At 38.2% G+C, this 26,207-nt stretch overlaps 1 protein-coding gene across 4 annotated transcripts; it reads left to right on the top strand.

Moving 5' to 3' along the window:
- Positions 1–24,742, top strand: mical1 (microtubule associated monooxygenase, calponin and LIM domain containing 1). Of its 4 annotated transcripts, none has more exons than XM_015003381.2 (25): positions 1–154; positions 2,579–2,632; positions 7,656–7,964; positions 9,751–9,958; positions 10,441–10,548; positions 10,672–10,767; positions 10,934–11,089; positions 11,962–12,062; positions 12,303–12,560; positions 13,287–13,402; positions 13,487–13,613; positions 13,860–13,935; positions 14,083–14,230; positions 14,587–14,762; positions 16,026–16,132; positions 16,319–16,381; positions 16,466–16,721; positions 19,100–19,167; positions 19,257–20,019; positions 20,728–20,840; positions 20,927–21,031; positions 21,647–21,740; positions 22,467–22,560; positions 22,750–22,823; positions 23,642–24,742. In XM_015003381.2, exons 3-25 carry the CDS (start codon positions 7,707–7,709, stop codon positions 23,833–23,835), a joined length of 3,759 nt encoding a protein of 1,252 aa, XP_014858867.2. In that variant the 5' UTR covers positions 1–154; positions 2,579–2,632; positions 7,656–7,706; the 3' UTR covers positions 23,836–24,742. The 4 variants fall into 4 exon arrangements, with proteins under 4 accessions (XP_014858867.2, XP_014858864.2, XP_087863256.1 ...); XM_015003378.2 differs by having other exon boundaries at positions 20,924–21,031; XM_088007130.1 differs by having other exon boundaries at positions 9–168; positions 20,924–21,031.
- The last annotated feature ends 1,465 nt before the right edge of the window (positions 24,743–26,207 follow it).

The following is a 26,207-nucleotide window of genomic DNA, read 5'->3' as shown; positions in this document are numbered from 1 at the left end:
CGGAAGTTGGTGCTTTTTCATTTGCAGCGAGGGGCGCGAGGTGAGGTGCGCTCTGTTCTGTTTACCTGTGCGTATCAGGGGAGGTCAGAGCGAGAGAAAAACAAGCAAACATGGGAACCGGGATATAGCTTCACAACAGCTCGCTTCAAACCAGGTAATTCAATTAAAGTACGTTAATCGCATTTTAAATGTTGTGTGCCGGTTTCTTTTGGTTAGTTTATTTAACTATGGTGTTCATTGCTACTTTAAATATTCCTTGAGTCGTTTTATTTAACCACCACGGTCACATAGCGTTTTTGTCCACTTCGTAATTTGTGAATTTATTAACTTATGTTAATTACAAGTTTACATGAACAGGAAAGTGTTTGAACGTTCTTTTAAAATCTGGCAGCTCTTACTGGGTAACATGCTGAGACTGCAGCCTGCTTTGCTACAACAGACACCTTTTACTCATCAGCTTCATATCGTTGTCAATCCAAACATTTCAAAGCTTGAATTTAAAATATCTCAGAAGAAACACAGCTTGATGACTTCAGAAACTGACATCTCTTTGTTCCTTTTCCTCATCTCTCTTGCATCTTTCCTGGTAAAATCTCTTCCTCTTTGTGTTTTCCGTAAGGAGGGGGATTGATTGTTTGAGCAACACTTACGCAATAAGGTGGGCCAAGCCCCCTGCAGTTCAACTCATTTGCTTTGGGGGAAATGATGTCAGTTCACATTGAATTTCTTGTAGTTTCTGTCTCATCTTGTTTATTTCTGCCTTAAGAAACATATTCCTTTAACACAAGTAAAATGATAGTGATTATTTGCATGAGTATGTCAACCAGTCATGGCAGTCACCCACAGCTCTATATTTAATACAGCAGCGTTTCAACATGCAGAGTGTTTGTGGTTTTCTGCAACTGCATGTCTCAAACCTTGTTCAAACAACAAACGGCAGGTCGAGTATAAATACACCACCCTTCTTGGGAATATTGTGTTATTTTTAGATTTTGACGGCCTGTCTTGTCTTCACAGACCACTTCATGCTTAATTAAGGAAGCTGTCTCCCTTTTTAGCTTGTTGCAACACTGATGTAAAAGAGAAATGCTTTCTGGTTAAAGATGACTCCTTTGGTTGGTGTTCTCGGTATCGTCCACATAGTTGCTGTTCAAGTATTGTGCTTTGTTGTTTGTACAGTCACCCTGACGCGTTTGAAATTCTTTAAAGCTGTTTCATTTTCTTTTTTTAACATGCAGTCTCTTTTGATTGTTAAGAAGGCGTCCAGAGAGGCTTACAAAAGAACAAAAGAACATACCAACAGTCTATTTTTATTCCAGATTAATCACTTTTAATTCTAATAAACAGGAAGAAAGTGCCTTTTTTAAGCTATGCCATAAGTGAAACATGGTTTGTCATAATCTTCACCTCAAGGAAATGTCTCCAGACAATAATTAATAAGAATGCAGTGAATAATTTGGCCTTCGGTGTTACTTTCCCTGAACCTTCTTTCATATTCTCTGTTGTTGTGCTATTGTAACGGGCTGTGTTTCGTCTGCAGGCCTGCGGCAGAAGAGTAACTGTCAGTTAATATATTTTAATGAGGAAGTGGTAATTTTGCGTTTGTTACAGGAAACGTCAACCAACTGAATTTTACATTTTAAGTGTTCATGTGCTGTGTGTGATTCTTGCTACCATATGGAAAATGCAAAGCATTGCAAATGTGGGCAAGACGGTCTTAAACGGCTCGTTTCTTGCTATGAATGTTGCTGCTAAGTTTTAAGAATAGCATGACGCAGGTGCTTGTTCTAGTTCCTTAAGCGGCCCACCTTTAGCTTTGACCCTCTGCAATCTCTCTAATTCTTATCTTTGCCAAGTTTTGTCAGGATTCACTGAAGTGAAGTAAAATTCTCTTGAGAGAGTTTTATCAGCTGTTTTATGCTACAAGGTGGTGAGAAAAGCTGCACAGGAACTTTGTGGTTAGCAGTGTTTCCCTACTTCAGGGACCTGGGTTCAAAACTGTGCTGTGGCATTTCTGTTTGTGTTTTCTCTGGCTACTCTGACTTCCTCCCACAACCCACAGACAGGTATTTTGGGTTAACTGGTAAATTTAAACTTGTTTTCCATGGAAAGACGATTTTATTGACACCCTGTTAACAATCTAAAAATTCTGGATGCACTGATTGGAGATTTCTGGCCAATCACAGATGGCCAAATCCAGATCTGCCCATCTGGATTTGACAGATTTGGATTTCGAAGTGTTTAAATATATTGACAAAGTTAAAGGGGACTGTGTCTGTTTTGTTGTTGTTGTTGTTTTTAGATTAGATCAGCTTCTTATGTAAATATTGCCAATCTCCCAAAATGAAGGAAATCAGTACTGATTTATTGCCCCTAATGTTATAAATGTTATAAGGAAAAAAAGGGATAAAAGTCGCATTAAACAGCTCTGGTTTTAATCAGTTTATCTGCATCATAATTATCGATGCCCTTTATTATCTATTTAAAGTTTATCGTTATGAATAATTGATCATTTTGAAAGTTGATCAGTGTTTTTAGAGACATCTAATCACTAATCTCTGACTTCCTGTTTCCTCAGGACATTATAGAAACATTGACGTGTCCAGTTAGACCCCCTCATTCTACTGGACAGGTATGTGGGGTACACCAAGGCTCTTTTCTGGGTCCTTTTATTTATTATACCCTCATAGTTTAATAAAATCTTCATCACCTTTTATGCAGTTAATTGTCATCTGCATTGCTGTGTTTTTTTCCTTAACAATTTTTATCTGTTGAGAAATATTTCAAAATTGACAAGGTTGGTGTAAAAAATGCACTTAAGATTGTTTCTCATGCGATCATTGTAATGCACTTATCAGACGTATCAACAACAACAAAACAAATCCATTATCTGTTGGTTCAAATCTCTGCAGCAAGATTCTCAGCTTTAACAGCTCTCCCGTATTAAAATCTTTGCACTATCTCTTCATTAATTTTAAAACTCTTAACATTAATTTTCAGGACCATAAATACTTATGCTCTTCCAACTAAAGTCTTCAAATATCAGTATCTGATATTAAAATTGACGTGATAGCCGATAACCAATATTTAACAATAATCTTCATATTTTATTTCTTTCCTTACCCTTTTGTGAAAAAAAAATTAACCACTGACAATGCTTCTCTGCTTCAGTTAAACACACCTCTTGAACAACCGTTCCCCTCTTTAACATTCATTATTCACATCATCACAGTTTCACTCACAGGACGAATACCGATAATGTTTAGCTAACGCTAAGATCGACTGATACTGATGTTAATGCTGGTACATCCCGCATCCATAGTTCCTTTCTTTGTCTTCTTAATAATATTTCTGCTTTCCTGCTGTCTTTGTGGACCTCTTCTTGGTTTCTATCTGTGCTAGAAATATAAATAAACTTACTAAATATGATGTGACATAGAGCCCCACTTCTCTTAGCCACTGGCCACTCTGTTGGACTGTGGCCCATATTTATCTTGCCACCATCCACTGGAGGGAGGAGAAAGGAGGCAAAAAACTATGCAAAGCTTGCTGTTACAAAAATGCAGTAGAGTGACATCTTGCTGTTGCCAAGTCTCCATGATAACTTTTAGGCTGCTGCCAACAAAGCTTCTGTCCTACGTTCACGAGTTGCTATGTTTTGCTAAGCCTTTAAGATGAGACTGACGTTGAGTTTTTCAGAAAAAGACACTGTAGCTGGTTTTAGGCTTAAAAAGGAATGTATATTTGGAAAAGCTCCTTATTCCCATTGTTTAAGCACGTCATGTTAAAAAGTCAGACAATAGCAACACAGTCAGCAACAACTCCTTTTTCACTATTTATAAAATGCATATCCATATTATTCCTTATGATGGCCTGATGAACATTGAAGCAGGTATAAATAATAGATTTTACTGCAGAATCTGGTCCTGTATCGACATCAGAGTTTGTGTCTCTCACAGTTGGCAGTTAAAATCCTCCCCCACGTTGTTCCTGAGTGAAAACTTGTGACTCGATTTACTTCACTTAAAAAATGTTGCATGGTCAAATGGTCAGCTGACTACTCTGGGTCTTGTTCACATCTTTTCCCTTATCACTACTAGATCTGGAGGAGGCCTGATTGTAATGTTTTGAACTCATCAGTGCCATGCAGGCTAAACACTGTCTGATTCTAGTCATTGCGTAATTTACTGGTGCACCTGTGATTGTCGAGATTCCTAAAAGATTCATAAACTAACTGATTTGTTTTGCAGAGATTAGAATCAGCACATCTCTGCTGAGAAACAATGCACAACCCTTAACTCTATATTATGATACAGTGTTTATATTGTGTTCATTTGTGTAGAAACTGGGAATAAGTTGTATTCGGCTACTTTTTTTCTGGAAAACAGCACAGATTGGGAAGAGAAAGCAATGTTGCAGCTGTTTATGGAAGGTTATCTCAACTGAACGCTTTGTGCAGAAGAAAAGCCTGTATCATTTTGCTGTCTCGTAACTCAGACTACATCTTTAGGAGGATTAAAATTGTATTAATTTGATCAATGCTGCTTATTCATAGTGCCTACAGTGTTCTGGAACTGTCAATCTTGTCGGGTGACCTCTGCAGGAAATGATCTTTAATCTGTTTCATTAACTGTCTACATCATCAGTTGTTCATCTGGCTCTGATCACGTGGGTTGATTTTTGCTTTGGATAATATATTGGATTAAATCAGCTGACTAGATCCAGCCTACATCTTATTTCAGGGATTAAAACAATTGTAATCAGGATACTGTCCCACCATGCTTTTTACTGGTTAAATTGTAAAAGGCATTTTTTTAATGAACATTAATTGTTTTTTTGTTTTGTTTTGTTTTGTTTTTTTCTCAAGTTTTGGGATCACAATGCTTATCACTGATAAACATATGCTTTGGTGTTTTCTAAAAAAGTGCAAAGTAAATACAAAATGAGAACACAGAACTAAAAAAGCAGGAAGTTGTGTGAAAAGGTTTTTGTTTTTCCTACCTTCTGATTTTAGACAAACCAATTTTAGTGTCAGACAAAGCTTATCTGAGTAAATACATGTGGTTTCAAATATAAGTTTCCTATTTCAAAGAAAAATGTTATTCAAACCAATTCAGCACTGTTTCTCCCCTCTAAATTTTAAAATTGTTAAAACTATTTCACAAGCCGCAAAAAGGCCTATTCAATGCTAAACCTGTGAATTTAAGAAACCACTCAAATGTAACCCAACTGATGACTTAAGTAGGCAAAAAGTTCTGAAAATGTACACCATCATGACTCGATGGAAAGAAATCGAAGAACAGATGAAAAACAAATTGTCATTGCCGTTTAGCAGTCTGGAAAGGATGACAAAGCCGTTGACTGTGGGACTCCAGTGAGCAACCGTTGGCTTTTATACACATGAAAACTTGTGAAACCTCCCAGGTATGACTGACCTACTAAAACCTCTCCAAAAGTGCATCAGTGACTGATTCAGAAGGTCTTAAAAGAATCTAAAAAATAATTTAAAGCTAATTTAGACTGTTAAGTTAGTTGTTGGGTGAATTCTAGTGACAGGAAATGTAATCGATTCGCTTCTTTCTTGTCCAGATATCCACCAGGTTTTCTTCTGAAATCTTGTAGTTTCACTGCTGCTGCCACCATTGTTGGTTTTTTGCATTGACATGATTGCTTGTACCTCTACTGACATTACTGTGCTGCAGCAACAAGTTGTTTCGTTTGTCGTAATGGAGTCACACCAGTTTGACATGTTGATGTCCTATTAAAGGCGCACAGTGTTTGCAGGGATAAAATCCCTGCTGCCTCAATTAAGGTCAGAGTTTGTGATTCAGCAAGAAGAAAGAGAGCAAAAATAACCTCCATGTGTGAGTTCCAAGGCTAAAACCGCTTCTAAACAAAAGAAACACAAACATTTAGTATTTTCCAAAAAAAGCATCTTGATGAGGCCAAAGAGTTTCAGGAAAATATTCTGTTCATTGACAGAACAAGGAGAAACTTTACGGAATTAGTGCATCATGTTTACATGGGACATAAAATCAACCATTTGAATGAAATACCATCATGCCTAGAGTCAGACATTGTGGTGTTAGTGTGATGGTCTGGAGCTGCTTTGCTGCAGAAGAACAAGGTGATTAATGAAAACACTCTGCTCTCTAGTGAAAAAATCCTGAAGGACAATGTCCAACCATCGTTTTGTGACCTTAAACTCAAGCACACTTGGATTGGGTTTGGACAGTAACTCAAAGCAAGCTGGCATGTCCACCCCTAATTGACCAAAGGAAAAATAAATGTAGGTGTTGGAATCGACATGAATGTGATGAAGACGCAGCATCATAATCATACATAGAAAAATCCTCCATTGGGGCTGAATGAAAACAATTCTGCAGAGAAGTATGGACCAAAACTCTTCCACAGTTATTTTAAGCACTTAGTGACAGTAGCACAATGGGTTACTAGGTTTACAGGGAAGTTACTTTTTACATAGGGCTAGGTTGCTTTGACATTATAATTAGTTTGCTCAAAAATAAATAAAGCAAAAAACAGGAACATTTGTAAGGAGGTAATTATGTTTTACAAGACTTTAGGTGTGTAAAGTAGAGATCCAGCAGTCAACACTACTGATCATCTGATATACAGGTCTTTGATTTGTACATCAGATTTTTTTTAAAATCTAGATTGGATTATGCAAATTAATATAAATTAGCATCCTTTGTTAAAAACCCCACGTAGCTCATCAGGTAGGGGATCAATTCTTCTGAAACTTTGAGGCCTGCTGTCTCACTAATTTTGCTTTCTTCGTGTATGTTTTTTGTTTGTGTGTGTTATAATTATAAAGCCTATAATCCACACATGATAGTTATTCCTGGTTTTGTTGTGGCCAGTCACATTTATTAAGATCTTCTATCATTTCACTCTACAAACACAAAAACCAACAGCATGTATTATGAAGCACTTTTTCTGAGCTGAGTAACAGCTTTGTCTCATAAAAGGAAATAATCTTCAAACCAAGCTACTTCTATCAAAGAACCTGCAAAAAATTTGTTTGTGTGTTAAAGTCTTATAAATTAAATCAATAATCAGTGAAAATCATAATTGGCAGATCAGACCTCCAAAGAAGAATGGAAATCTGTATCAACCAGAAATAGCCTCAGACGTGCATGTCTAAAAATAATTTTAAACATGAACATTTGCACACCCCTGTTAATAAAAATAAAACTAAAGGCAAGTTTAGGCCTGTTAAGACACATGGGAAAATGTTTATGTAACTAACTCGTACCCACTGATTCTGACACGTCCTCAAGCTGTGTGTCAGAATGACACATAAGACGTAGGCAGGTTATTCATTTGCAAAGTGGTCATAAATAAAAGACACATGACCAGCAGAAGGGAAGTTTTTATGTGACTCAGACGACCAGGTTGCTTCAAGCCATGAGCGTTTAGTTTGGACTATAATTAAGGGACCATGTGGCGGGAACTTCCCATTACACAGCAGGTAGAAAATCCTAATGACTGGATCACCTTTATGGGTGCAAACAACAAAGAGTTGGACTTTGCTACCCCTCTGATTACTTACAGTAAACGTTTTCTCACAGTAGATTTTTTTTTTCTTTTCCTTGGAGCAGGTGATAATTCCATGATATTACTTCCTTCCACAGTTCAGCTTAAACTCCAGCGACTGAACGGATCTGAATCTCCCAATCCCAGCCATGGCAAACAAGGAACCTGTGAATCCCTCTCATGCCACGTTTGACCTCTTTGTCCAAGCCAAGACTTGTCAAGAAGTAAAGAAGCACTTCACAGAGCTCTGCAGACAACTGCAACTTGATCCTAAGGATTACAGCAACTTCTACACCAAGTTGAAGGAAAGGCTGAACTACTGGAAGGCCAAAGCTGTGTGGACCAAGTTGGACAAAAGAGCCTCTCAAGAAGTTTACGAGCAAGGAAAAGCCTGCGCCCAGAACAAGGTGCAGTACTATTACACTTCTTGGTCTTTCCATTACAAGTTTAGGAGCTGGTTTTAGCAGCAGCGTTAGTATCTGCAATGGTTGGTGTTTTCCTTCTCATGTTCTGAGGAAGCCGTAAATCAGGTTTAGCTTGATACTGATACTGCCATGTGTATTTATCTGTTTCTGAACAGGCACAATATCTTTCATATTAAAAATGTTATAAAAGGTTTTCCATGCTTTCCTTCAGAGCAGTCATTGACACAATGGTGTTGTACCTCAATTTTGTACAATAACTTTAAGGTTTGAACATAATTAAACTCCACATTTATTGAACTGATTTCCTGTATTGAGGATAAAGCCGCAGAGAGTAAGTTTAGATAAATCAGTCCAATAATCAGTAAAAAAATAGCTTGAATGATTAATTATTTTCTTTCAATAAACTATTTCTATCCCAAATGTAAAGAAACCGACAGACTATGTTTTGAATTAAGATTTACTGACCACCAATAGAGCAATTACACTTCAGCTAAGGATTATAAGAGAAAAACAAGATTTATGTTAATTAAGAAAAATATTTTTAATCACACCAGATCATGCATACTAATGATTTACAGAAGTAACAAGAGATATTCAAGGAAAGATGAAAACAAATTATTTTAATGTTATTTATCAAATTAGTTGTTACAGGATGATGGGGAGGTTATGAACGAGAAATTGAGCATCTAAAATATTTAATATGTAATTTTTCTTAAGAGTTACTGATCCCTTATCACTGCAAAGACGGACGCTTTGCAGATTTATTTCAACTTGAAATGCCAAACATTAAAAAAAAAAAACATCATTAATCTTTATGGAGAATACAAAAACAGAATGAAAACAAGGTTTTAAACCGACTCTTATCTGTTAACCTGGAACTAGGTTAGATATGACTGATTTTATTTTTGAAGAACGTTGACCTAGAAACACAGCTGACGTGCAGAAAAAAGAAAACAAAAAATAGATTCATGCTCCTTTTTCTTTTTCTTATTAAAATCCAATCTTGAGAAGGTGATTTGACTTGCCTCTGACCCACTTTGGTAAAGATTTATTTGGTTCTGTTTTCTGTCTGAGTCTAAGAACTCCAACAATGAAACATTAATCAACAGTCTGATGTGTAACGACTGCAAAATGTAATGTTTCAGTTGTTGCATTTTTGTGTTTTTCTGATGTAAAGCACTTCGAAATGCCCTGCTGCTGAAAGGTGCTATACAAATAAAATTTGATGTGATTTGATTTGAACAACACACTGATAGTCCGAGCTCAGTGGGAGGAGTCATCACAAGGTACTGCTTGACCAATCAGAAGAAGACATAGAATAACACCAGAAATAATAAACTGTCTTTTTTAGACTCAAGAGACCAGAAATTTAATAATATACTACTGTTTAATAACTGAAAGTTTTGTAACACTGCATTTCAAATGTATAATTATTATAATAAATAAGCAAACCTGACTTTTCAAAGTTTAACACATTAATGTTTAAAGTTAGGATTTACTTAAAATGTTGGCACAGTCACATTACATTACATCTAGATGACTTTTAGATATCTTCAGACATTCAGACCAGCTTCTGTAAGATCATAAAACATTTGTATTTTGAAGTGCCAGGGTAAAAGGTTAACTGCACTAAACCTACAAGTTCAGTGAGGACATTTTTAAAATGAAGTGAAAGGTCAAATAAACCTGCATGTTCACTAAAAAATATCTTGTTGTTGTCACTTTATGTTTCTGAATGTTTTTCTTTTTTTTCTGTTCTTTCTCTCAGTGTCTGGTGTTGGGCGCGGGACCATGTGGGCTCAGGACGGCCATCGAACTGTCCCTGCTGGGAGCTCAGGTGGTTCTGCTGGAGAAGAGGGAGGAGTTCACCAGGAACAACGTTCTCCACCTGTGGCCCTTCACCATCTGCGACCTCCGAGAGCTCGGAGCCAAAAAGTTCTATGGCAAATTCTGCGCTGGTTCTCTGGATCACATCAGTAAGAGACAGAATTATGAATACGATTGCTTGTTTGAACTGAAAATTTATTTGGTGAAATAAGAAGTCACACTGCAAAATCACAAAGTCTTACTAAGTATTTTTGTCTAGTTTCTAGTGCAACTATCTTACTACACTATGAATGATTTTTAGGAAGATATAGGAGCTTGTTTCAAGTAAATAATTCCTTAATATTGCTATAAACAAACTCGCACAACTATCAGATTGTTTCACTTGTAACAAGGTAAAAATGTCTTGCTATAAGTGAAATAATCTGCCTGTGGAATTAGCATTTTGGTTTAGCAATATTAAGCTTCTATATCTTGGTTAAAGGGTACTTGTGAGTTAGTTTTGTCATATTTAAAGTGTACTAAGATATTTGCACTGGAAACTACTCCAAAAATGCTTGGTAAAATTTTGTGTTTTTGCAGTGCACTAATGCAAACTTCTTGTTAAACTTGGACTTTTTTGTTTTATTTTCAGGCATCCGTCAGCTGCAGCTGATCCTGCTGAAGGTGTGTCTCATCCTCGGGGTGGAGGTCCACACCGGAGTGGAGTACAAGGGCCTTATTGAGCCCTCTGCAGAAAAAGGTACCTCATTCAGCAGCTTTATGTATGCAAACAGTGATGTGTTTACTTAAGACTTTGAGCACTAGATCAAAGAATCAGATGTGGTTGAAGTAAATACAGCTCATACCTGATGTTTCTCTGTAGGTTGGATGGCCAAACTACAGCCTCCGTCTCATCCTGCTGCAGCCTTCCAGTTTGATGTTTTTATCTCTGCAGGGGGAGGCAGGTTCGTCCCTGAGGGTACGGAAAATAAAAAAAGGCATCACTTTAGTTCACCCTGTTCTAGTTTAAATAGGACACTTTCTTTGTTAATGACTATTACCTTAAAACACAAAAGTGCATTAGCATCCGTAAGTAAATTCACATCGATCCTGTTTTCCTTTTTTCTTTTTTTTCCGTCTGTCAGGTTTTAAGCACAAGGAGCTGAGAGGAAAACTGGCCATAGGCATCACAGCCAATTTTATCAACGGGAACACGGCTGCTGAGGCCCAAGTACCAGAGATCAGCGGGGTGGCCCGGATATACAACCAGAAGTTCTTCCAAGACCTGCTCAATGAGACGGGTACCATTCCTATTAAAATGTGTGCTCAGGGTTGTTTAGACAACTAGTTCTGAAGAGCTGTGACTGTTACACATGGTGTTTACATCCTGTGCAACAGTCACACAGTTTTATGCTGCCTCGCAAGTAACGCCTACAGCACAAAACACGATAAATAAAGGTCAAACTAGTTAAAAATATATGTGTTTCTAAGCACCGTCATCGGTGGCAAAGGTAACAAGCCTGCATATTTCTGGCAGACTCTAACTTGAGGGGAGGAGCTGTAGCATAGCAGAGAGCAACGGAGAGGGTGTGAGCAGCGCATACACGAGCATGAACAGTGCTAAAGCCATCCTCTCGGCTCCGTTTGGTTGTTTTTTTTTTTTCATAGATAGTGACAGCTTTGACATGTATGTAAAAAAAAAACAAAAAAAAGAAAACATAAAACTTACCTACTACGGCTTTAATAGTGTATTTTTTGTAGTCTACTTGTTCAACTAGCAATATCTGCTAAATTGTTTTCCTGTTGCAATTTAAAAAGTTTTATATTCTATCAGCTATACAAAATCTGACCAAAACAAAAGCCTGCATTTTATAACTTTAATATACCTACCACATGGTAGGTATAATAAAGAATTATTTGCAATCAATGTCTGTGTAAATACAGATTAGGAGATTTGCTAATCCTCCTTTTTTCAGGCTCTTCTATTGAACTTTAATCTTTCAGTGCATCCTGCTATTTGCTCTCCTGTCTAGAATTAGTTTAACAAGCACAAAAGTGTAAATAAACTAGCAACTGCAATTGGAAAACTATAAATCTTTCTGATTTGTTATGTCTTCACTGGCATTTTGTTCCTCTGAACCCACTTTTCTCCCTCCCCGCTCTTCTATTCCAGATATTGATTTAGAGAATATTGTGTACTACAAAGACGACACCCACTACTTTGTCATGACAGCCAAGAGGAAGAGCTTGCTGAAGAGGGGGGTCATTAAACAGGTGAGAACAACACATCCATTACCAAGAAAAAAGTGTGGCTTCTTGGCTGCAGCTCTGGCCTAGAAAGAAAACATTGGAATCAGATAAACACAACAGCTGTGCTTGGGTTTCTGAGTGAAGAGAAGCTGCTAATCAGATCTCCCTTCCTGCAGAATGCTCACGGCTAATAAACAAAGTAGAAAGAATGTCATTCTTCATGTCATGAATCATCAGATGCAATCTTTCACTTTCCGTCATCAGGACTACAGTGATGCAGATCAGCTGCTGGCACCTGCAAACGTAGATCACGTGGCGTTGTGTCTTTATGCTCACGATGCGGCGTACTTCTCCACTGGAGGCAAGCTGCCGGACCTGCAGTTTGCTCTGAATCCGGCCGGTCAACCTGACGTGGCCATGTTCGACTTCACCTGCATGCACCGCGCCGAGCATGCCTCGCTGGTCCGAGAGAGGAGGGGCAAGAAGCTCCTAATAGCTCTTGTTGGAGACTGTCTGGTGGAGGTAATGGACTGCACTTAAGAGTCGTTCGTCTTGGTTTGTTGGGAACCAGTCTGATAACTTAAATGTGGGGTGGCTCCTTTGTTAATAGGTGTGCCTATGAGTCTGTTTATTTTTAGAGACTCAAATGACAATAGCAACGGCATTAAGCTTTAATTTTGCAGAGTCACGCTGAAAATAATGCAGAGGTTTGAGAATCTAATTTACAGCTAATTGTTATGCAATAACACAGCTGTTTACTTTAATTAAAGTGTGTGATTAGATGAGCTTAAAAAAATATTCTCCATTCATCATGCCGTGCTTAAAAAACATTTTGAGTTATATGGATTTTTGATTCATGTTCTTATAGTGGCAATGATAATATGCTCTTTCTTTGTGCAAATTAGATTTTGTTCACTACTAACTACCAAAACCATCTCCATAATAAGAAAAAGTATAATTTAGTTTCAGTTCTAGAGGTAAAGCCAGCAGTAAATGAATGGATTCCAACATTATATCTATTTATGCATCTTCACCTTCTTTAGATTTTGACAAAACAGCATCAAAAACATGTTTGCTGATTCTATTACCTACCAAAGAAGCAAGAGTCTTTAATTTTGATCGAATTAATGAATAGAGAAACATAAACTGCAGCTTTTTCTGTGAAAAATACAGAATATTTACTATAATAGAAGGTCCTACTTGTGTATTCTAGTCTCTCATTTAGTTTTCACTGTCTTCACTCTGCAGCCGTTTTGGCCTTTGGGAACAGGGATCGCCCGAGGGTTCTTGGCTTCGTTTGACACGGCGTGGACGGTGAGGAGCTGGGGGATGGGGATCCATCACATGACCGTCATTGCTGAGAGGTAGGTGAATCTGAATGTATTGTAATTTTGGTGTTTTTGCTTTGACTTTAATATTCTGCTTTAATTTCTTTAAAAATAATCCAGAGAAAGCATGTACCAGCTTCTCTCCCAGACCACACCTGAAAACACCAGCAAGAAGTACTCTCTGTACAGCATCGACCCGAAAACACGCTACCAGAGACTCAACCTGTCCGCCATTCACACTCGCCAGGTTAGCATGCTTATCTGTTGTTTGCTCAACTGAGACTGAGGTCAGAGTCTCTCCAGCAATCAGGACATAATTTAGAAAGATTACTGTTGAAAGAAAATCTTAGAGGCAGCAATACATTTGCATTAAGCAGCTCAAAATTAACAAAATGCATTTAATTTGTGAAAATATGACGTGTTTAGCAGCAGTTTGTGAATTTTTACATTACTTAGAACTTGATTTTTTGACATTTTCCACCACTTTATTCAGGTGCAGCACCTATATGATGAGAAAAGCCATTCATTAACCATAAAGCTGAAGGAAAATCGGGCTCACATGCGTCAAGGTGAGTTTCTACAAATTTGATCACATTGACAGCAGTTAGTAGTTCCTCTTTAAATAAGTCAAACCTTATTTTTTGTAGATAACAAATGTCATGTTTACTGATCTACAGGGACTGATTGCTGGTTGTTTATATGTTTTGCTTCCTCAGATTCAATGAGTGGTTTTAACGAGTTGCTGAGATGGTGCCAGAACAATACCAGAGGATACGACAATGTGAACATTAAGGATTTCAGCCAGTCCTGGAAGTCCGGCCTCGCGCTGTGCGCTCTCATCCACCACTTCAGACCTCATCTGATGTGAGTAGCTATCTTTGTGGGACTGATTGGGTTGTAATGATCCAAGCATTGCCATTCCTCCACCAATTTCTCTGATAATTAGTCCAAGATGTCAGTAGCTCTGTATCTAAAATGCAAAGAAGTCTGAATTAAGTCAGATGGCTTAGCATTTTATTTTGCAGCAAAATTGACTAAATCGCTGAAAAAGGATCTAAAATCCTGCTGATTAAACACTATACAAATTGAAAGAGTTCGTAATTTCTGCAAAATTTCCTCCGTATAAAATGTTTATTTACCAAAAATTATTTCATTGTTTTGACTGTCCAAACATCTGGTTATGTAAATGTTTGAATGATGTTTCTCTCTTTCGCCCAAAGTGACTTTTCCTCGCTGGATGAGGCGAACAGAGTTCACAACAACCAGCTGGTGTTCAGTGTGATCCATAAGGAGCTGGGAATCCCTCCGGTCATGTCTCCCAGTAGTCAGATCGACAAGCTGTCCATGGTTCTCTACCTCACCCAAATCAAAGATGCTGTCACTTTGCCACCAAAAGGTAAATAATTTCACTCGGGTATTTTTATATTCTGGAAATGTAGATCTGAAAATCATCTCAATTTGAACTGAGACCATGGAGGTGCATTTTTATAAAGTAGAAAATCATTAACCCTGCATTCATCCAGTGGCAAATTTATAATGAAATTTTAAAATGTGATAAAGAAAGTGTGAATTAGGTGTGTTTCCATGCAGTTACTGCGTGCGTTTTAGTGATACAAATTACACTTCTTTTTGTGACTCGTGTCTTAAAGAAGCATATTACAAATTGATATGTTTTTCAGTTTATGGGGCTAAAAGAGAGTATTAAATGGTACTTAATGTCACCTTTATCATTATCACAATCGTACAACAAAATATTATTATTATGATATGTAATCAGTAATCTTTATGAAGGCCATAATGTTCCTCTTCATGTAAAGGCCGTAAAACTAGTTTTCCTTCGCTGTGAGACGATGAGTCAGGTTGAATTATTGAAATAAATTAACTTATTCAGATTTACTGAGGTGCAGCTGTGCTTCTGAAGACGGTTGCTTAGACACCACACTGCATTTGCATCACCTTAAAAGGAGTCAGGTGTTTTCCCTACAAAATGCATTCAGTGGCTCTGTCTCTTTAAGATCAGGCTACCCATAATTCACTGGGCTTAAGTGGCTTGTGCCGTGCTCAGAGCCAGCCTGTACTGGTTGTGTTGCTCTCCTGCACTGAGCCAGCCCAGCAGCAGGCAGAGCGAGCGGTGGGTTTTTTGGGCTCTGGCGGGGGGGCAGCCTCTCTTCCAGGGCAGATATTCCCTCCACTGTCAGCAGCAGAGGTATTTTCACACCAGGATGGTAATGCGGCGTAGACTCAATCGACTAGTGGCAGTGGATGAGCTGAAGTGGGCGTGATAGGCGCTCTCGTCTGCTTTGCTGCTCTGCTCGGGATCGGCTGAGCGATGCGCAGGCAGGAGGGAGCAGTCAGTCTCCAGTAACCTCATCTGAATGAGAGGAGAGGGGGAGCGTTGGTGATACCGGGAATGAAGAGTTTTGGTTTGGGTTGACAAGTTGAAATCTGCTGCTGCTGCTGTGACGCCACAGAAATTAGAAGCAATAATCAAATAGGATGCAGCTTACCTTTTTAAAGCTTTAAAAGAGAAAATACGGCATCAGAATTTATCAAGTAAAATCGTAAATGGGGAAATGGTGAGTATTCAGGTGGAATCTGCATTAATTTGTCTCTTCTTTTCTTTCTTTCTGACATTTCTTTCCCTTTCTGTTGACGACAGAACCTGCAGGCCCCCTGCCACCGACCACGTCTCTGAGTCTCTCTAGGACACAGTCAGCTGTCTTTTTCCTGAGCAAGCTGAAGCACCTCTCCCTGCAAAAACAAAAGGTAAGACCACTGAGTTAGGGATTACACAGCCTGCAGAAATATCTGATCAGGATGTTTTCAGACACTCTTACTTGCTGGTCTGAGGAAACAGATGTGTGGTCTCCTTTGGTTTATATTTTGTGACTTTTAAGGTTCATAATATTGCTTTTTGAGGTCTTTGGATACGATTCTCTGTTTTCTCTGCAGGAAAGACAGGCGACTCTGAAACGAGGTGCAAAAGCTGAGAAAATCATGGAAGATGAGAAACCTGTGAGTTTTATTTGGTTCTTCACTTTAACTGTCAGTGTCTTCCCTTACTTTTATTTACTGATTCTTCCATTTGCCCTTCCTCAGACGTCCGTGCTACCTGCGTCTCCTGAAGTGCATCCAGCTCCTCCCGCTGCGGCCGCCGCCTCTCCACCACCAGAACCAGAACCAGCCGAGACTCTGCTGACGACCGACAACGAGCAGTGCTACTTCTGTGGGAAAATGGTGTACGCGGTGGAGCGCATCAGTGCTGAGGGGAGGTTCTTCCATCGGAGCTGCTTCACCTGCCACAGCTGTGGCATCACCCTCAGATTAGGAGGATACGCCTTCGACAAGAACAGCGGTGAGTTAAGCATTATTTGCGTCTGACATGACTTCAATCCAAAATACTTTAGATTTATTTAATCTGCCAAATAAATCAGTCGTATCTCCTTTGCACACCTCATCAAGGCGTGTCCGTACGAAGTGTTTGTGCAGATAGAAAAGCAACCTGTGTTCATACTTGCAGCTTCAAGTCCCCACCCTCCACTCAAAGTGCAGATTTGCTGATGCACTTTGGTAGATTATTTTTTTAAAACTATGATTACGATTAAAGGCAGTGAATACATCCATATCCTGCAGAGTCGTTGAATGCAGGATTGAGTGGTGATTAAACATTTTCTACTTGCACTTAAAAGCCAGAGATAAAAGATGCAAAGAGCTGTCAGCCCTAGTTTGTCAGAGCAGATGGAGCTGGAAGGTGGATGGGTAATTGTTTCTTTCTGTCAGCACTTGTATGTGTTTAAATATAAAATTTTCTCAGTACTTCCAGTCTTTAAAGTCTCTTTAAATCTACACCAGGATCACTCCAAGGAGAGCTTGCTTTTTAATAATTTGTAGCAAACACCTAGTAGACATAGTTAATTTAGCATTATTACCAATTTTTTTATTAATTTTGCAGTGAATTATTTTACATTGTTAATGTAAAGAGGTATGAAAAGAAATATTTTATTTCTATCTATTGTAGAGCTGCTATTTCAGTCTATTTTAATAAACTGAAATATTTTAAAGATAATTTTTTAAAGATCAGGAGCAGAAAAATTATTTAATGGTGGGAAGTATTGTACGAAGCACTTTGAAGATGCCTTCATCTTAAAAATGTGGCTCTTAAATTATTTTATTTTTGTTGGGTTCAAACTTGTTTTTTTATTGTTATGTTAAACAATTAAAAAGAATTTTAAAACATTAATAGACTGCTATTTCAGTCTATTTTAATGAACTGAAATAGCAGTTTCAGTTTATTAACTGCTCAGTTTATTAACTGCTCAGATTCAGTTTATTTTAATAAACTGAAATAGCAGTTGTGAGGTTTTTCCACACATCTTTTTACAGTTATGCTATCGCCATGCAAAATGCCTCTGCAAGACAAAAACGCACTGGATTTTTCTGAGATTTCTGAACCTCAATAACGGCATAAAATGATCCAGTTGAAAAGACTTTTGCTTTTTTTCAACAGAGCACGTTATTGTTGTGACCTTGTCAAACTATATTAAAGATTGTAGCTGAAAATTTGTAAATTAATATTATGATCTCATTGAGCTGCTGAATGACTTTTATTTCTCCTCTTTTCTCATTTAGATTAAAAATTAAGCATCAAAAAACTCTTAAACTGATAGCAACTAAGATGGCAAAGGGGGCTTGGATTATTGTAGTTATATAGTGTTGAGATGGAACAAAACAAATGAAGATTGTTTTAACCCTGAATGGAGTTATCTGACACATTATACGTGGGTCAGCATCAATCTGAGCCCCATTTGGTTGAGAAATGCTTGATTTTTAAATCCTGCATGTGTTCAGGGTTTCCACCTGCTTGATTTGTGATTTATAAAAGCTCAGAGAGGATGTCATCTTTGTGGGTTTGTACCGAATGTTTTAAGAGGCTTTTGACTGCCTGACAGGTAGATTTCCATTTAAAATGCTGTCTAAAACATTCACAGCCCCCTTCGGTCTCTCAGCAACCAGTACAGCTGAGCGTTGTCTCAATATTTCTTTTATGAGGAAGAGATTTGCATATTAAAAACGGCAGCGTGCCATCAATCATGATGGGGAGCCCACTGTGACCCGGGCAATTCTGGAATGCTGCTTTTAAAACCCAGAGGTGGGCAGAGTACCTGAAGATTGTACTCATGTAGGCGTAGCACTACTTCGACATATTTTTGTAAAAAGTCTAGTCAAGTACTGAGTAACTGATCAAATTATAAATTATTTAAAAATTACCTAATCAGGTGGACCTAAAGTTAAATGGAAATTTTTGTATTTTAAGTTCATATTAATTCATATAAGTACCAAACAATAACAACATCAGGCAAAATATTTTTTTTTCCAAATCATTTTTTTTCAATATAAAGTTTATGAAACTTTGACAAAAACTGCTGGTGCGTGGTGAATTTTTTTAAGACAAGTTTATTCTTCACTAAGTGGGTAGAGAAAACAGAAATTTGAATCGAGTAAGAGTAGCGATACTTCATCATAAAATTACTGAAGTAAGGAGTAAAAAGTACAGCGTAGCAAAAATACTCCTAAAACTAAGTACATTCTTTGACAAAAGTCACTCTGGTAAATGTGACTGGCTACTACCAGACTATGGTAAAGCCTTTACATGGATAACAATTTTTGTTTACGATGCTGATATTTTTACAAAAGGAAAACATGTGAACATTTTTACCTCTTCTCTTCCCACAGGGAGATTTTACTGCGAGATGCACTCTGAAGATTTGTTGCTTGTTAATGGTGTCGAAGCATCCTGTGAGGTGGGTCACTGACCGAACAGACGGGAGGGATTCTCTGGGTTTTTGTGGTGCAGTGGTCTGTATATTTCACTCATAACTTTGTTATTTAGGACATCGATGAAGATGAAGAGAACGGACTTTCCAGTGAGAGCTACACGCCGTCTCCATCAGATGAAGAGTACTTCCTCAAACCAGATGGTGTCTCCTCTACTGTCACACATTCAGATGACCAAGAAGAACCGGGTCAGACTATCCATCAGTCCAAAGGAGACTCCCAAGAACCACAGAAGACGAGCACTTTTCCAGATCCTGCATCTAAACCTGAGATATTGGAGCCCCCTCAAGATGAGCCGATGGCTTTTCCCGTTCCAAAGCCACGCCTGTCCCGTCAGACGACCCCCACCTCCGAGCCCTCGCCTCCAGTGGCGAAACCTCGCAAAGTCATCCTGACTCCGCAGACACCTTTTCCTGAAGCGGCTCCAGAGGAGACCTCTAAAGCAGGACCAGATTTCTCTCTCAAACCACTACGAAAGCTTCAGCTGTCCATCGAGGAGCGGAACGAGCTGGGGAATCTGCAGAGCTTCAGCGCAGACTCGGACTCCGAAACCCAAGGCGGGTCGTCCTCCTGCTCGTCTTCCTCCGCAAACACAGGTGGGCCTCCTAAACAAGAGGGCCAGGAAGGACCAGAAGAAGAGGGCTACTGGAGCGGGAGCACAGCTAGTCTCATCCGTGAGAAGAAGAACCGTCTCTGCTTCAAGAGAAAAGAGATGCCAAGCGGGCAGAACCGAGTCCGGTCCAAGTTTTCCCCCTGGAACCTGTCCTCACCGAGGATCAGCAGAGACTGCCGACTCACCGTCCATCCAGGCAGAGTCGGTATGTGGATCCCTGATCTTCTGATATGGGGGGAAAACATACTTTACTCCACTTTCAGTGAGAATATTATTTTTGAAATACTTGGAAAAGCTCAAACATTCTGCTAAAGTCTTCCAGAACTTTGTTCTCTTTGACAGCTTATTTCTTCTTCATACTTCAACCTAGAAACTCAATTCAACTTTTGAACAAGTCAACATGATAAGCTACCTTCAGATGATGAAACGTTTTGACATCCCTTATAGTTTTTCTAAAATCACAAGTTAAGTTTTATGGCCATTTTCATTTTTACAATGTAATAAAATTGATGGGATTCTTCAACTGCCACAGCACAAAAATTAGCGCTTTCTCAAGTTTGTTTTTTCCCAAACAAAATGGTGCTGTCCGTACATATTTCACTCTATGGAAATAATCTTTACTTCTAAAAGTAGCTACGCGTGTCTGTGTTGTGAAAATATAAACGTCTTTGCAATAAGTCTTGCATTTTTCTTTCAAACACTTGTGGAGATCAGGCATGTCACACTTCTACTCTTCTGCTATTTTAGATCTGCTTGTCTGCAGCTTTCTTCTTGTTTCTGTCTTCAACTTTGTTCAGCTTTGCTTCTCTTCAGCGTCTTCCAGTCTGTTCTTTCTGCAGACTAGCATTCTCACGGATGTTTAGCAAGAAACAACCTTTTTTCTAATTTATCTACATTTTTACTCTTAAAACAGAGACGACCTTCCATCACGTTCATAGCACGGACGGTGTTGAGGATGAGGATGATGACGACGACGATGATGATGACTATATGTTTGATGAACAGGAAGACTTGTTTGACATGAAGGTAAAGGTCTGAAGAGTTTGTATTTATAATAGGAAATACACTTAATGTTCTTCATGTGTTGAATGTTGTCTCTTTCCCTGCAGCAGGAGCCATCTGACCCGGTTCAGGCAAAAAAGTTTGAGTTGAAGAGGATGAAGACACTGCAGAGGCGAGCCAAGATGAGTGTAATGGATCGCTTCTGCAAAGCTCAGGTTTGCACGAAAGTCAAATATCATCAACATATCTGTTGACTTAATGTGCTTAGACCTGGAGTTGACATGCATCCTGGGTAATCTGAGCAACTTCTCTACATTCTGCAGAACTAGCAGGTTTTTGTGTCAATTTCATTTCATCATCTTGTTCTTTATTTAGTGGAACATAGTAGAACTGAACCTTTCATTTACAGGTTCATCTTAATAAATTTAAATATCTTCCAATTCCAAAGTAAAACTCATGCAGATTTGTTACTTACAAAATAATATGTTTCAACGCTTATTTATGTTTTTTCAATTAGCTTTAATTATTTTCCATAAATTTGTCAAACTTTTGGGATTTTGCAGCAACTCGGATTAAAAGGAAGGGGGAAAAGGTTAAATGTTGGTTTTCTGCTGCTGCCCTGTTATAAATGTAAATGATTAGCCTTCATTATATCTCTGAATGCTTTTATTCAAGCAGCTCTGCTGGTTAAGGACTAAAAGCCCTCTCTGTGTTTTACTACGTCACCGCTGTTAATGTTTACATAAAGCCTGTTTGTTTTTTCACTGAACCTGAAAAAACATTAAGTATGGGGTCTACTAATGTAAAATAAAATATTACTTATTTTCCAGTCAATCCAGCGTCGACTGGAGGAGATTGAAGTCTCCTACAAGGACCTGGAGGAGAAAGGCGTGAAGCTGGAGAGAAGCCTGCGTAGACAACCCAGTAGGTCTTTTATTTATTTTTTGAACTACTTATTGCAGTTTGTTGTTGTGCAGTTTTTATTTGTTGAATTTCTGCTCTATTCAAAGTCCTCAATCAATTCTCTACTCGTCTGTTTTATGGCTATTATACACCCATTACCTTTACCCATTTATTATACACTACCTCTAGACAGAATCAATATTATATTTTGCTAAACGTTTTTTTTTTTTTTTTTTTGTCAAGGTTATTTTTTTTACTTCTGCTCAAGTTTAATTTTCCCAATTAAATTCCATAAATGTCTGATTCACCTGATGCTGTTGTAAAGGGAAAAAATATCATTTTTCCTCCATTCCTGGTGCTAAAATCCATTCTGAATTTGGTTGTTAAGTGTAATTTAATTTCCCTTTGGGTTTGGGAAAGTGTTTTTGAATTTAAATGTGATTGTGAGTGTCTGTAGATTCATTCCTAAGGTTGTTAACATACAACTAAACCCACATTAAAGTCAGTTGTGAACACAGTCAGTTTCTTACATTGAAATAACAAAACAGCAGCTTTACTCCATTTGCATATTAGAAGGAAAATGTTTCTTTATTATTTTGTAAGTCAGCTGAATGTCTTTTTGAGCGTTCCCATGTGACCCATGTCAGATTTCAAATGGTTCTGATATTTGATCAAACTCATCTTCCACTTTTTAATAAAAAAAAAGCCCAAATGATTCACAAACTATTTGTTTTCTCCCTCGTCCAGACAACAGCGATTCCTCTGAAACGATTGAAGAATGGATCCAGCTGGTCCATGAAAAGAACGCCTTGGTCTCGGAGGAGTCGGACCTCATGGTGGAGTAAGTCGCAGCGTATCAGGAAACGAGCGCAGCTGTGGAGTTAGTAACAGCAGACCTTTGAGCAGCCGGTGGTCACTGTTTGCTCTCTCCATGGCAGCGCTGCGCCTTCATGTTGCCTGTTTAATGACCTGCAGCATCAGCAGGATGTGCTGCAGACGCGGCTGAGCTGTAGTTTGTTTTTCCCCTCAGGTCCCGACAGCTGGAACTGGAGGACAAGCGCAGCACGTTGGAGCTGGAGTACAGGAAGTTAATGGAGATAAAAGGTGGGTGGTTCCGTCTGCAGGAACTCTGACCTCGCTCTGAATGCTATTAAAGATACAAATACTCAACTTAAGAGCAACCAACACTGCAGTATTTTACTTTGCATGTCACTGCAGTGCTTTGTCGATTTGCTGTTTTTCTCCGTTCTAAACATCTTGTATCTCTGCACAGTCAGTAAAAAATATCTAAATCTGTTGTTTTTTGCTTGATTAAGTTAATTAAACTTGTAATCATCCCATTTCTTTGTTCAATTCGCTACAAGTCTAACAAATAATGGAGTACTCTATACCATATACTTTTGTAAGGCTTTAAAGTAAGATGTCTAATTAAGTGCAGCTTGAGTTCAGTAGTCTGAGGCTCTAAAAAAAGTGAGTTTATTGCAAATTTTTTGCAAAAAATGGCAAAAAGCATTGGGTTTACATAACTACTTACTCCCACCTGCAGGTGGCAGTATTTACTTCATTCACACTGCTGCCTCAGCCTTTAATGTGATGAGTAACAAAAATCAAGATATTTAAGTTCTTGGAACAAAAATGTTTTTCTTTTTTCCTAATCCTTTTTTTCTTCTATATGCAGATTTTAAAAGGGATTTAATGAGTTAAAATCACAAAACTAATTTTGAAATCCTGGATGGATTGATTGTAAATTTAACATTGAAGTATGTTTTTCAGTAGAAATGCACCGATCCGATATTAATATCTGTATCAATCCTGATATTGAGAAAAAATATCGGTGCATCCTTATATTTTTAGCACAGAAAAATATCACTTGTTTACAAGTAATTTGTGTTTATATGTCTTTTTCTTTTCCTTTTCAACAGATAAGACACCAGAGCAGCAGGAAGAAGAAAACCGGATCTTTGATCAGATTCTTGAGGTGGTGGAGATGATGGACTCTCTAGTCACATTTTTGGATGAGAAGCGGCAGAAAGAAATGAGCGAAAAGGAAGAAGCTCTCTCCATCAAAGAGGCCAAAAGACACTCCAAGGCAGGAGCTCAAGTTCAGTGGGCTTAAGCGTTTTGGACACACACACACACACACAGACACACACACACAGGCCGGATGAACCTGCACAGACTGTAGGTGACGCTTTTTCTCTGTGTGAGATTCAGACTTGGAACCTGAAGGGTTAAACTTTGCAAAGCCAAAGATGAGACGACATCATTGTTGGAGGCAGCAGACTGCCAGCGATTCCCTCAGAGGAAGAAAAACTCGAGGTTGCGTGGATATCCTGGTGGTCACATGTCCCGGCAACAAACTTTATTTGAAAGCTGATGTTTACACGTCTGTTAAGCAATCACCCGGAGACCTACCTGCTTCAATGTCATAAACCTGAAGTCGAGATAAATCAGAGATTAGAAACCTGCAGAAGGACCTTCAGATAAACACAGGAGGGATTGTGTTTCTGCAGACATGTTGGTTTATTGTTTATAAATAATTTTAACTGTACATTTAATTACCACTGGACAAAACTCTCATCCAGGATATCTAGAGTCTGTTTTATATGTTTGCATACATGATATAGACACGAGTGGGACCTGAATGAGGGATTCAAAGTTTATGAGATTCTTTTTGTATTCAGTTTGTTTTCATCTGTTTACTGTTGATGAATTTTGTAGCATCTTCAGCTTTTCGCCGCGTTCAGTCTTCACAGCATGCTGGTTTGATAATCTCAGGGCTCGGCCGTTGAGTTGTGCAGGGTCACATGTGGTTTGTCTGGGTGTAAACTGGAGAGGAAAATCATCCAGAATGAGACCGGTGGGTTGGACTTTAATGCCTTCATTCATTATTTGCAAATGAAAGAAATTGAGACTGAAACGGATCAGTTAATAGAAGCCTTACGCCATACTTATCATCCTGCTGCCATTTTGTGCCATTTGAACCTCTTCACAGTATATCAAATAAAAATATCACACTTTGAGTCTGTTTTTAATACTTTCTTCCCACGCAGAAGCTACATACATCAATATTAACTGTTTATTGATAACGATGATCTGCTGCTGCTGTACTTCACACTTCAAACCTCTAGGGAGCGCACAAGAGTCAAGATAAAGACTCGACTCTTCTCTAGAGTCTTTAGAGATTCTGACTCAACCGCTTCTGATTTGTGAGCTGGTTCTACTCTTAATAATAATTAAAAATAAAAAGAGAAATGTGACACTGAATATTTTCATTTATCTGTGATTCATGTTGCACTTTTCTAGATTTGAAGGCAGTTATCTAAATGATTCGTGTTCTACAAATTAGGTTTATTTGCAAAATACAATTTACAACAAACAAATCAAACAAGAATATATTAAATGGCTTTAATACAACTAATATTACCAGAATGTTTCTCTGAATTCAGCAGAAAAAATGGCCTCAGAATTATTCAGACCATTCCTGACAAGCGTCTTTATAGGGCTGAAGCAATTAATCATGATTTATTGATTAGAGTAATAATTAATTGAGTCGGCTCCAAAATTCACTAAAAACACCCTTTAGATTCGAGTCTGGAAAACTGCATTTTTAATTAATGACAGATGTTTAGGAATGTTACTTTAATATGAAGATTATCTCTCAAAATCAAAGTAATTGTACTGTTATTAGTGAAAGAAATTGTTGCACCTTTGCTGTATTTTTACAACTATTATTAGGACGAGACATTTACAAATTTCTAAAAAAAACATCCTCTTTTCTGCTCAGCCTTTTTATTTGAAATTTAAATAATTAATTCTGTAAGGAATAATGAGCTGAATCCCTTCCTGTGAAAGATTGACCCGGCTCTGCAGGATCCTTCATCGTTACGTCAGCTGGGAAAAGATCCAACCCTCTGCCTGCAACTCTAAACAGGATTAAATGCTATTGGAAAATAGCTAAATAATGATTAATCTATATTTTTAAAAAAGTACACAATGAAGAATCTTTCTTTACTCAAGTCTTGCATTAATTTTTCTACACAATTGATGCACATGTTGAAGAGTTTTGTCTGGGTTAAAAGAGGATCTGTTAAAAATAAATTAAAATATCCAATATGTGGGCAGCATGAACTACAAGAGGTTTTAATTTTACCTCTAAAATAACTTACTGTTAATTCAACAAAAGCACATTTGCGATTATTTCTGGCACCTCCTGACCTTTAAAGCCACCCTGAACGTTTGGACTTTCTAAATAAAAGTGCATAATTGCAGAGCGCCCACTTGCTTCTAAAATAAATGATTGTTTAACCTCATTATTTTAACAAACCAATGTTGTTTTTTCCCCAACAGATTTCAAGCTAGTGGTGTGTGCAGCTGCCACATGCTCTCTACTCCCATCCCTTTAATCCAGGTTATATGAGCATGGATTAAATTAGCACCCAGATGAACACAAGGTAGTTTAATTAACCAACCTCCTGGTTCCTTTAT

Source organism: Poecilia mexicana, unplaced genomic scaffold, assembly GCF_051168715.1.
Source record: "Poecilia mexicana isolate PSO_F unplaced genomic scaffold, ASM5116871v1 scaffold_7, whole genome shotgun sequence".
Taxonomy (NCBI): Eukaryota; Metazoa; Chordata; class Actinopteri; order Cyprinodontiformes; family Poeciliidae; genus Poecilia; species Poecilia mexicana.
The sequence above is the reverse complement of the archived record's forward strand: the minus strand, read 5'-3'. Positions and strand labels throughout refer to the sequence as shown.

What these genes read in the sequence shown, in the direction of transcription:
- mical1 (XM_015003378.2), top strand. Translation starts at nt 7,707, where the DNA reads ATGGCAAACAAGGAACCTGTGAATCCCTCTCATGCCACGTTTGACCTC. An exon ending in CGTCCATCCAGGCAGAGTCG is followed by an intron (nt 20,020 to 20,727) that starts GTATGTGGATCC and finishes CTCTTAAAACAG; the next exon opens with AGACGACCTTCCATCACGTT. An exon ending in AAGCCTGCGTAGACAACCCA is followed by an intron (nt 21,741 to 22,466) that starts GTAGGTCTTTTA and finishes TCCCTCGTCCAG; the next exon opens with ACAACAGCGATTCCTCTGAA.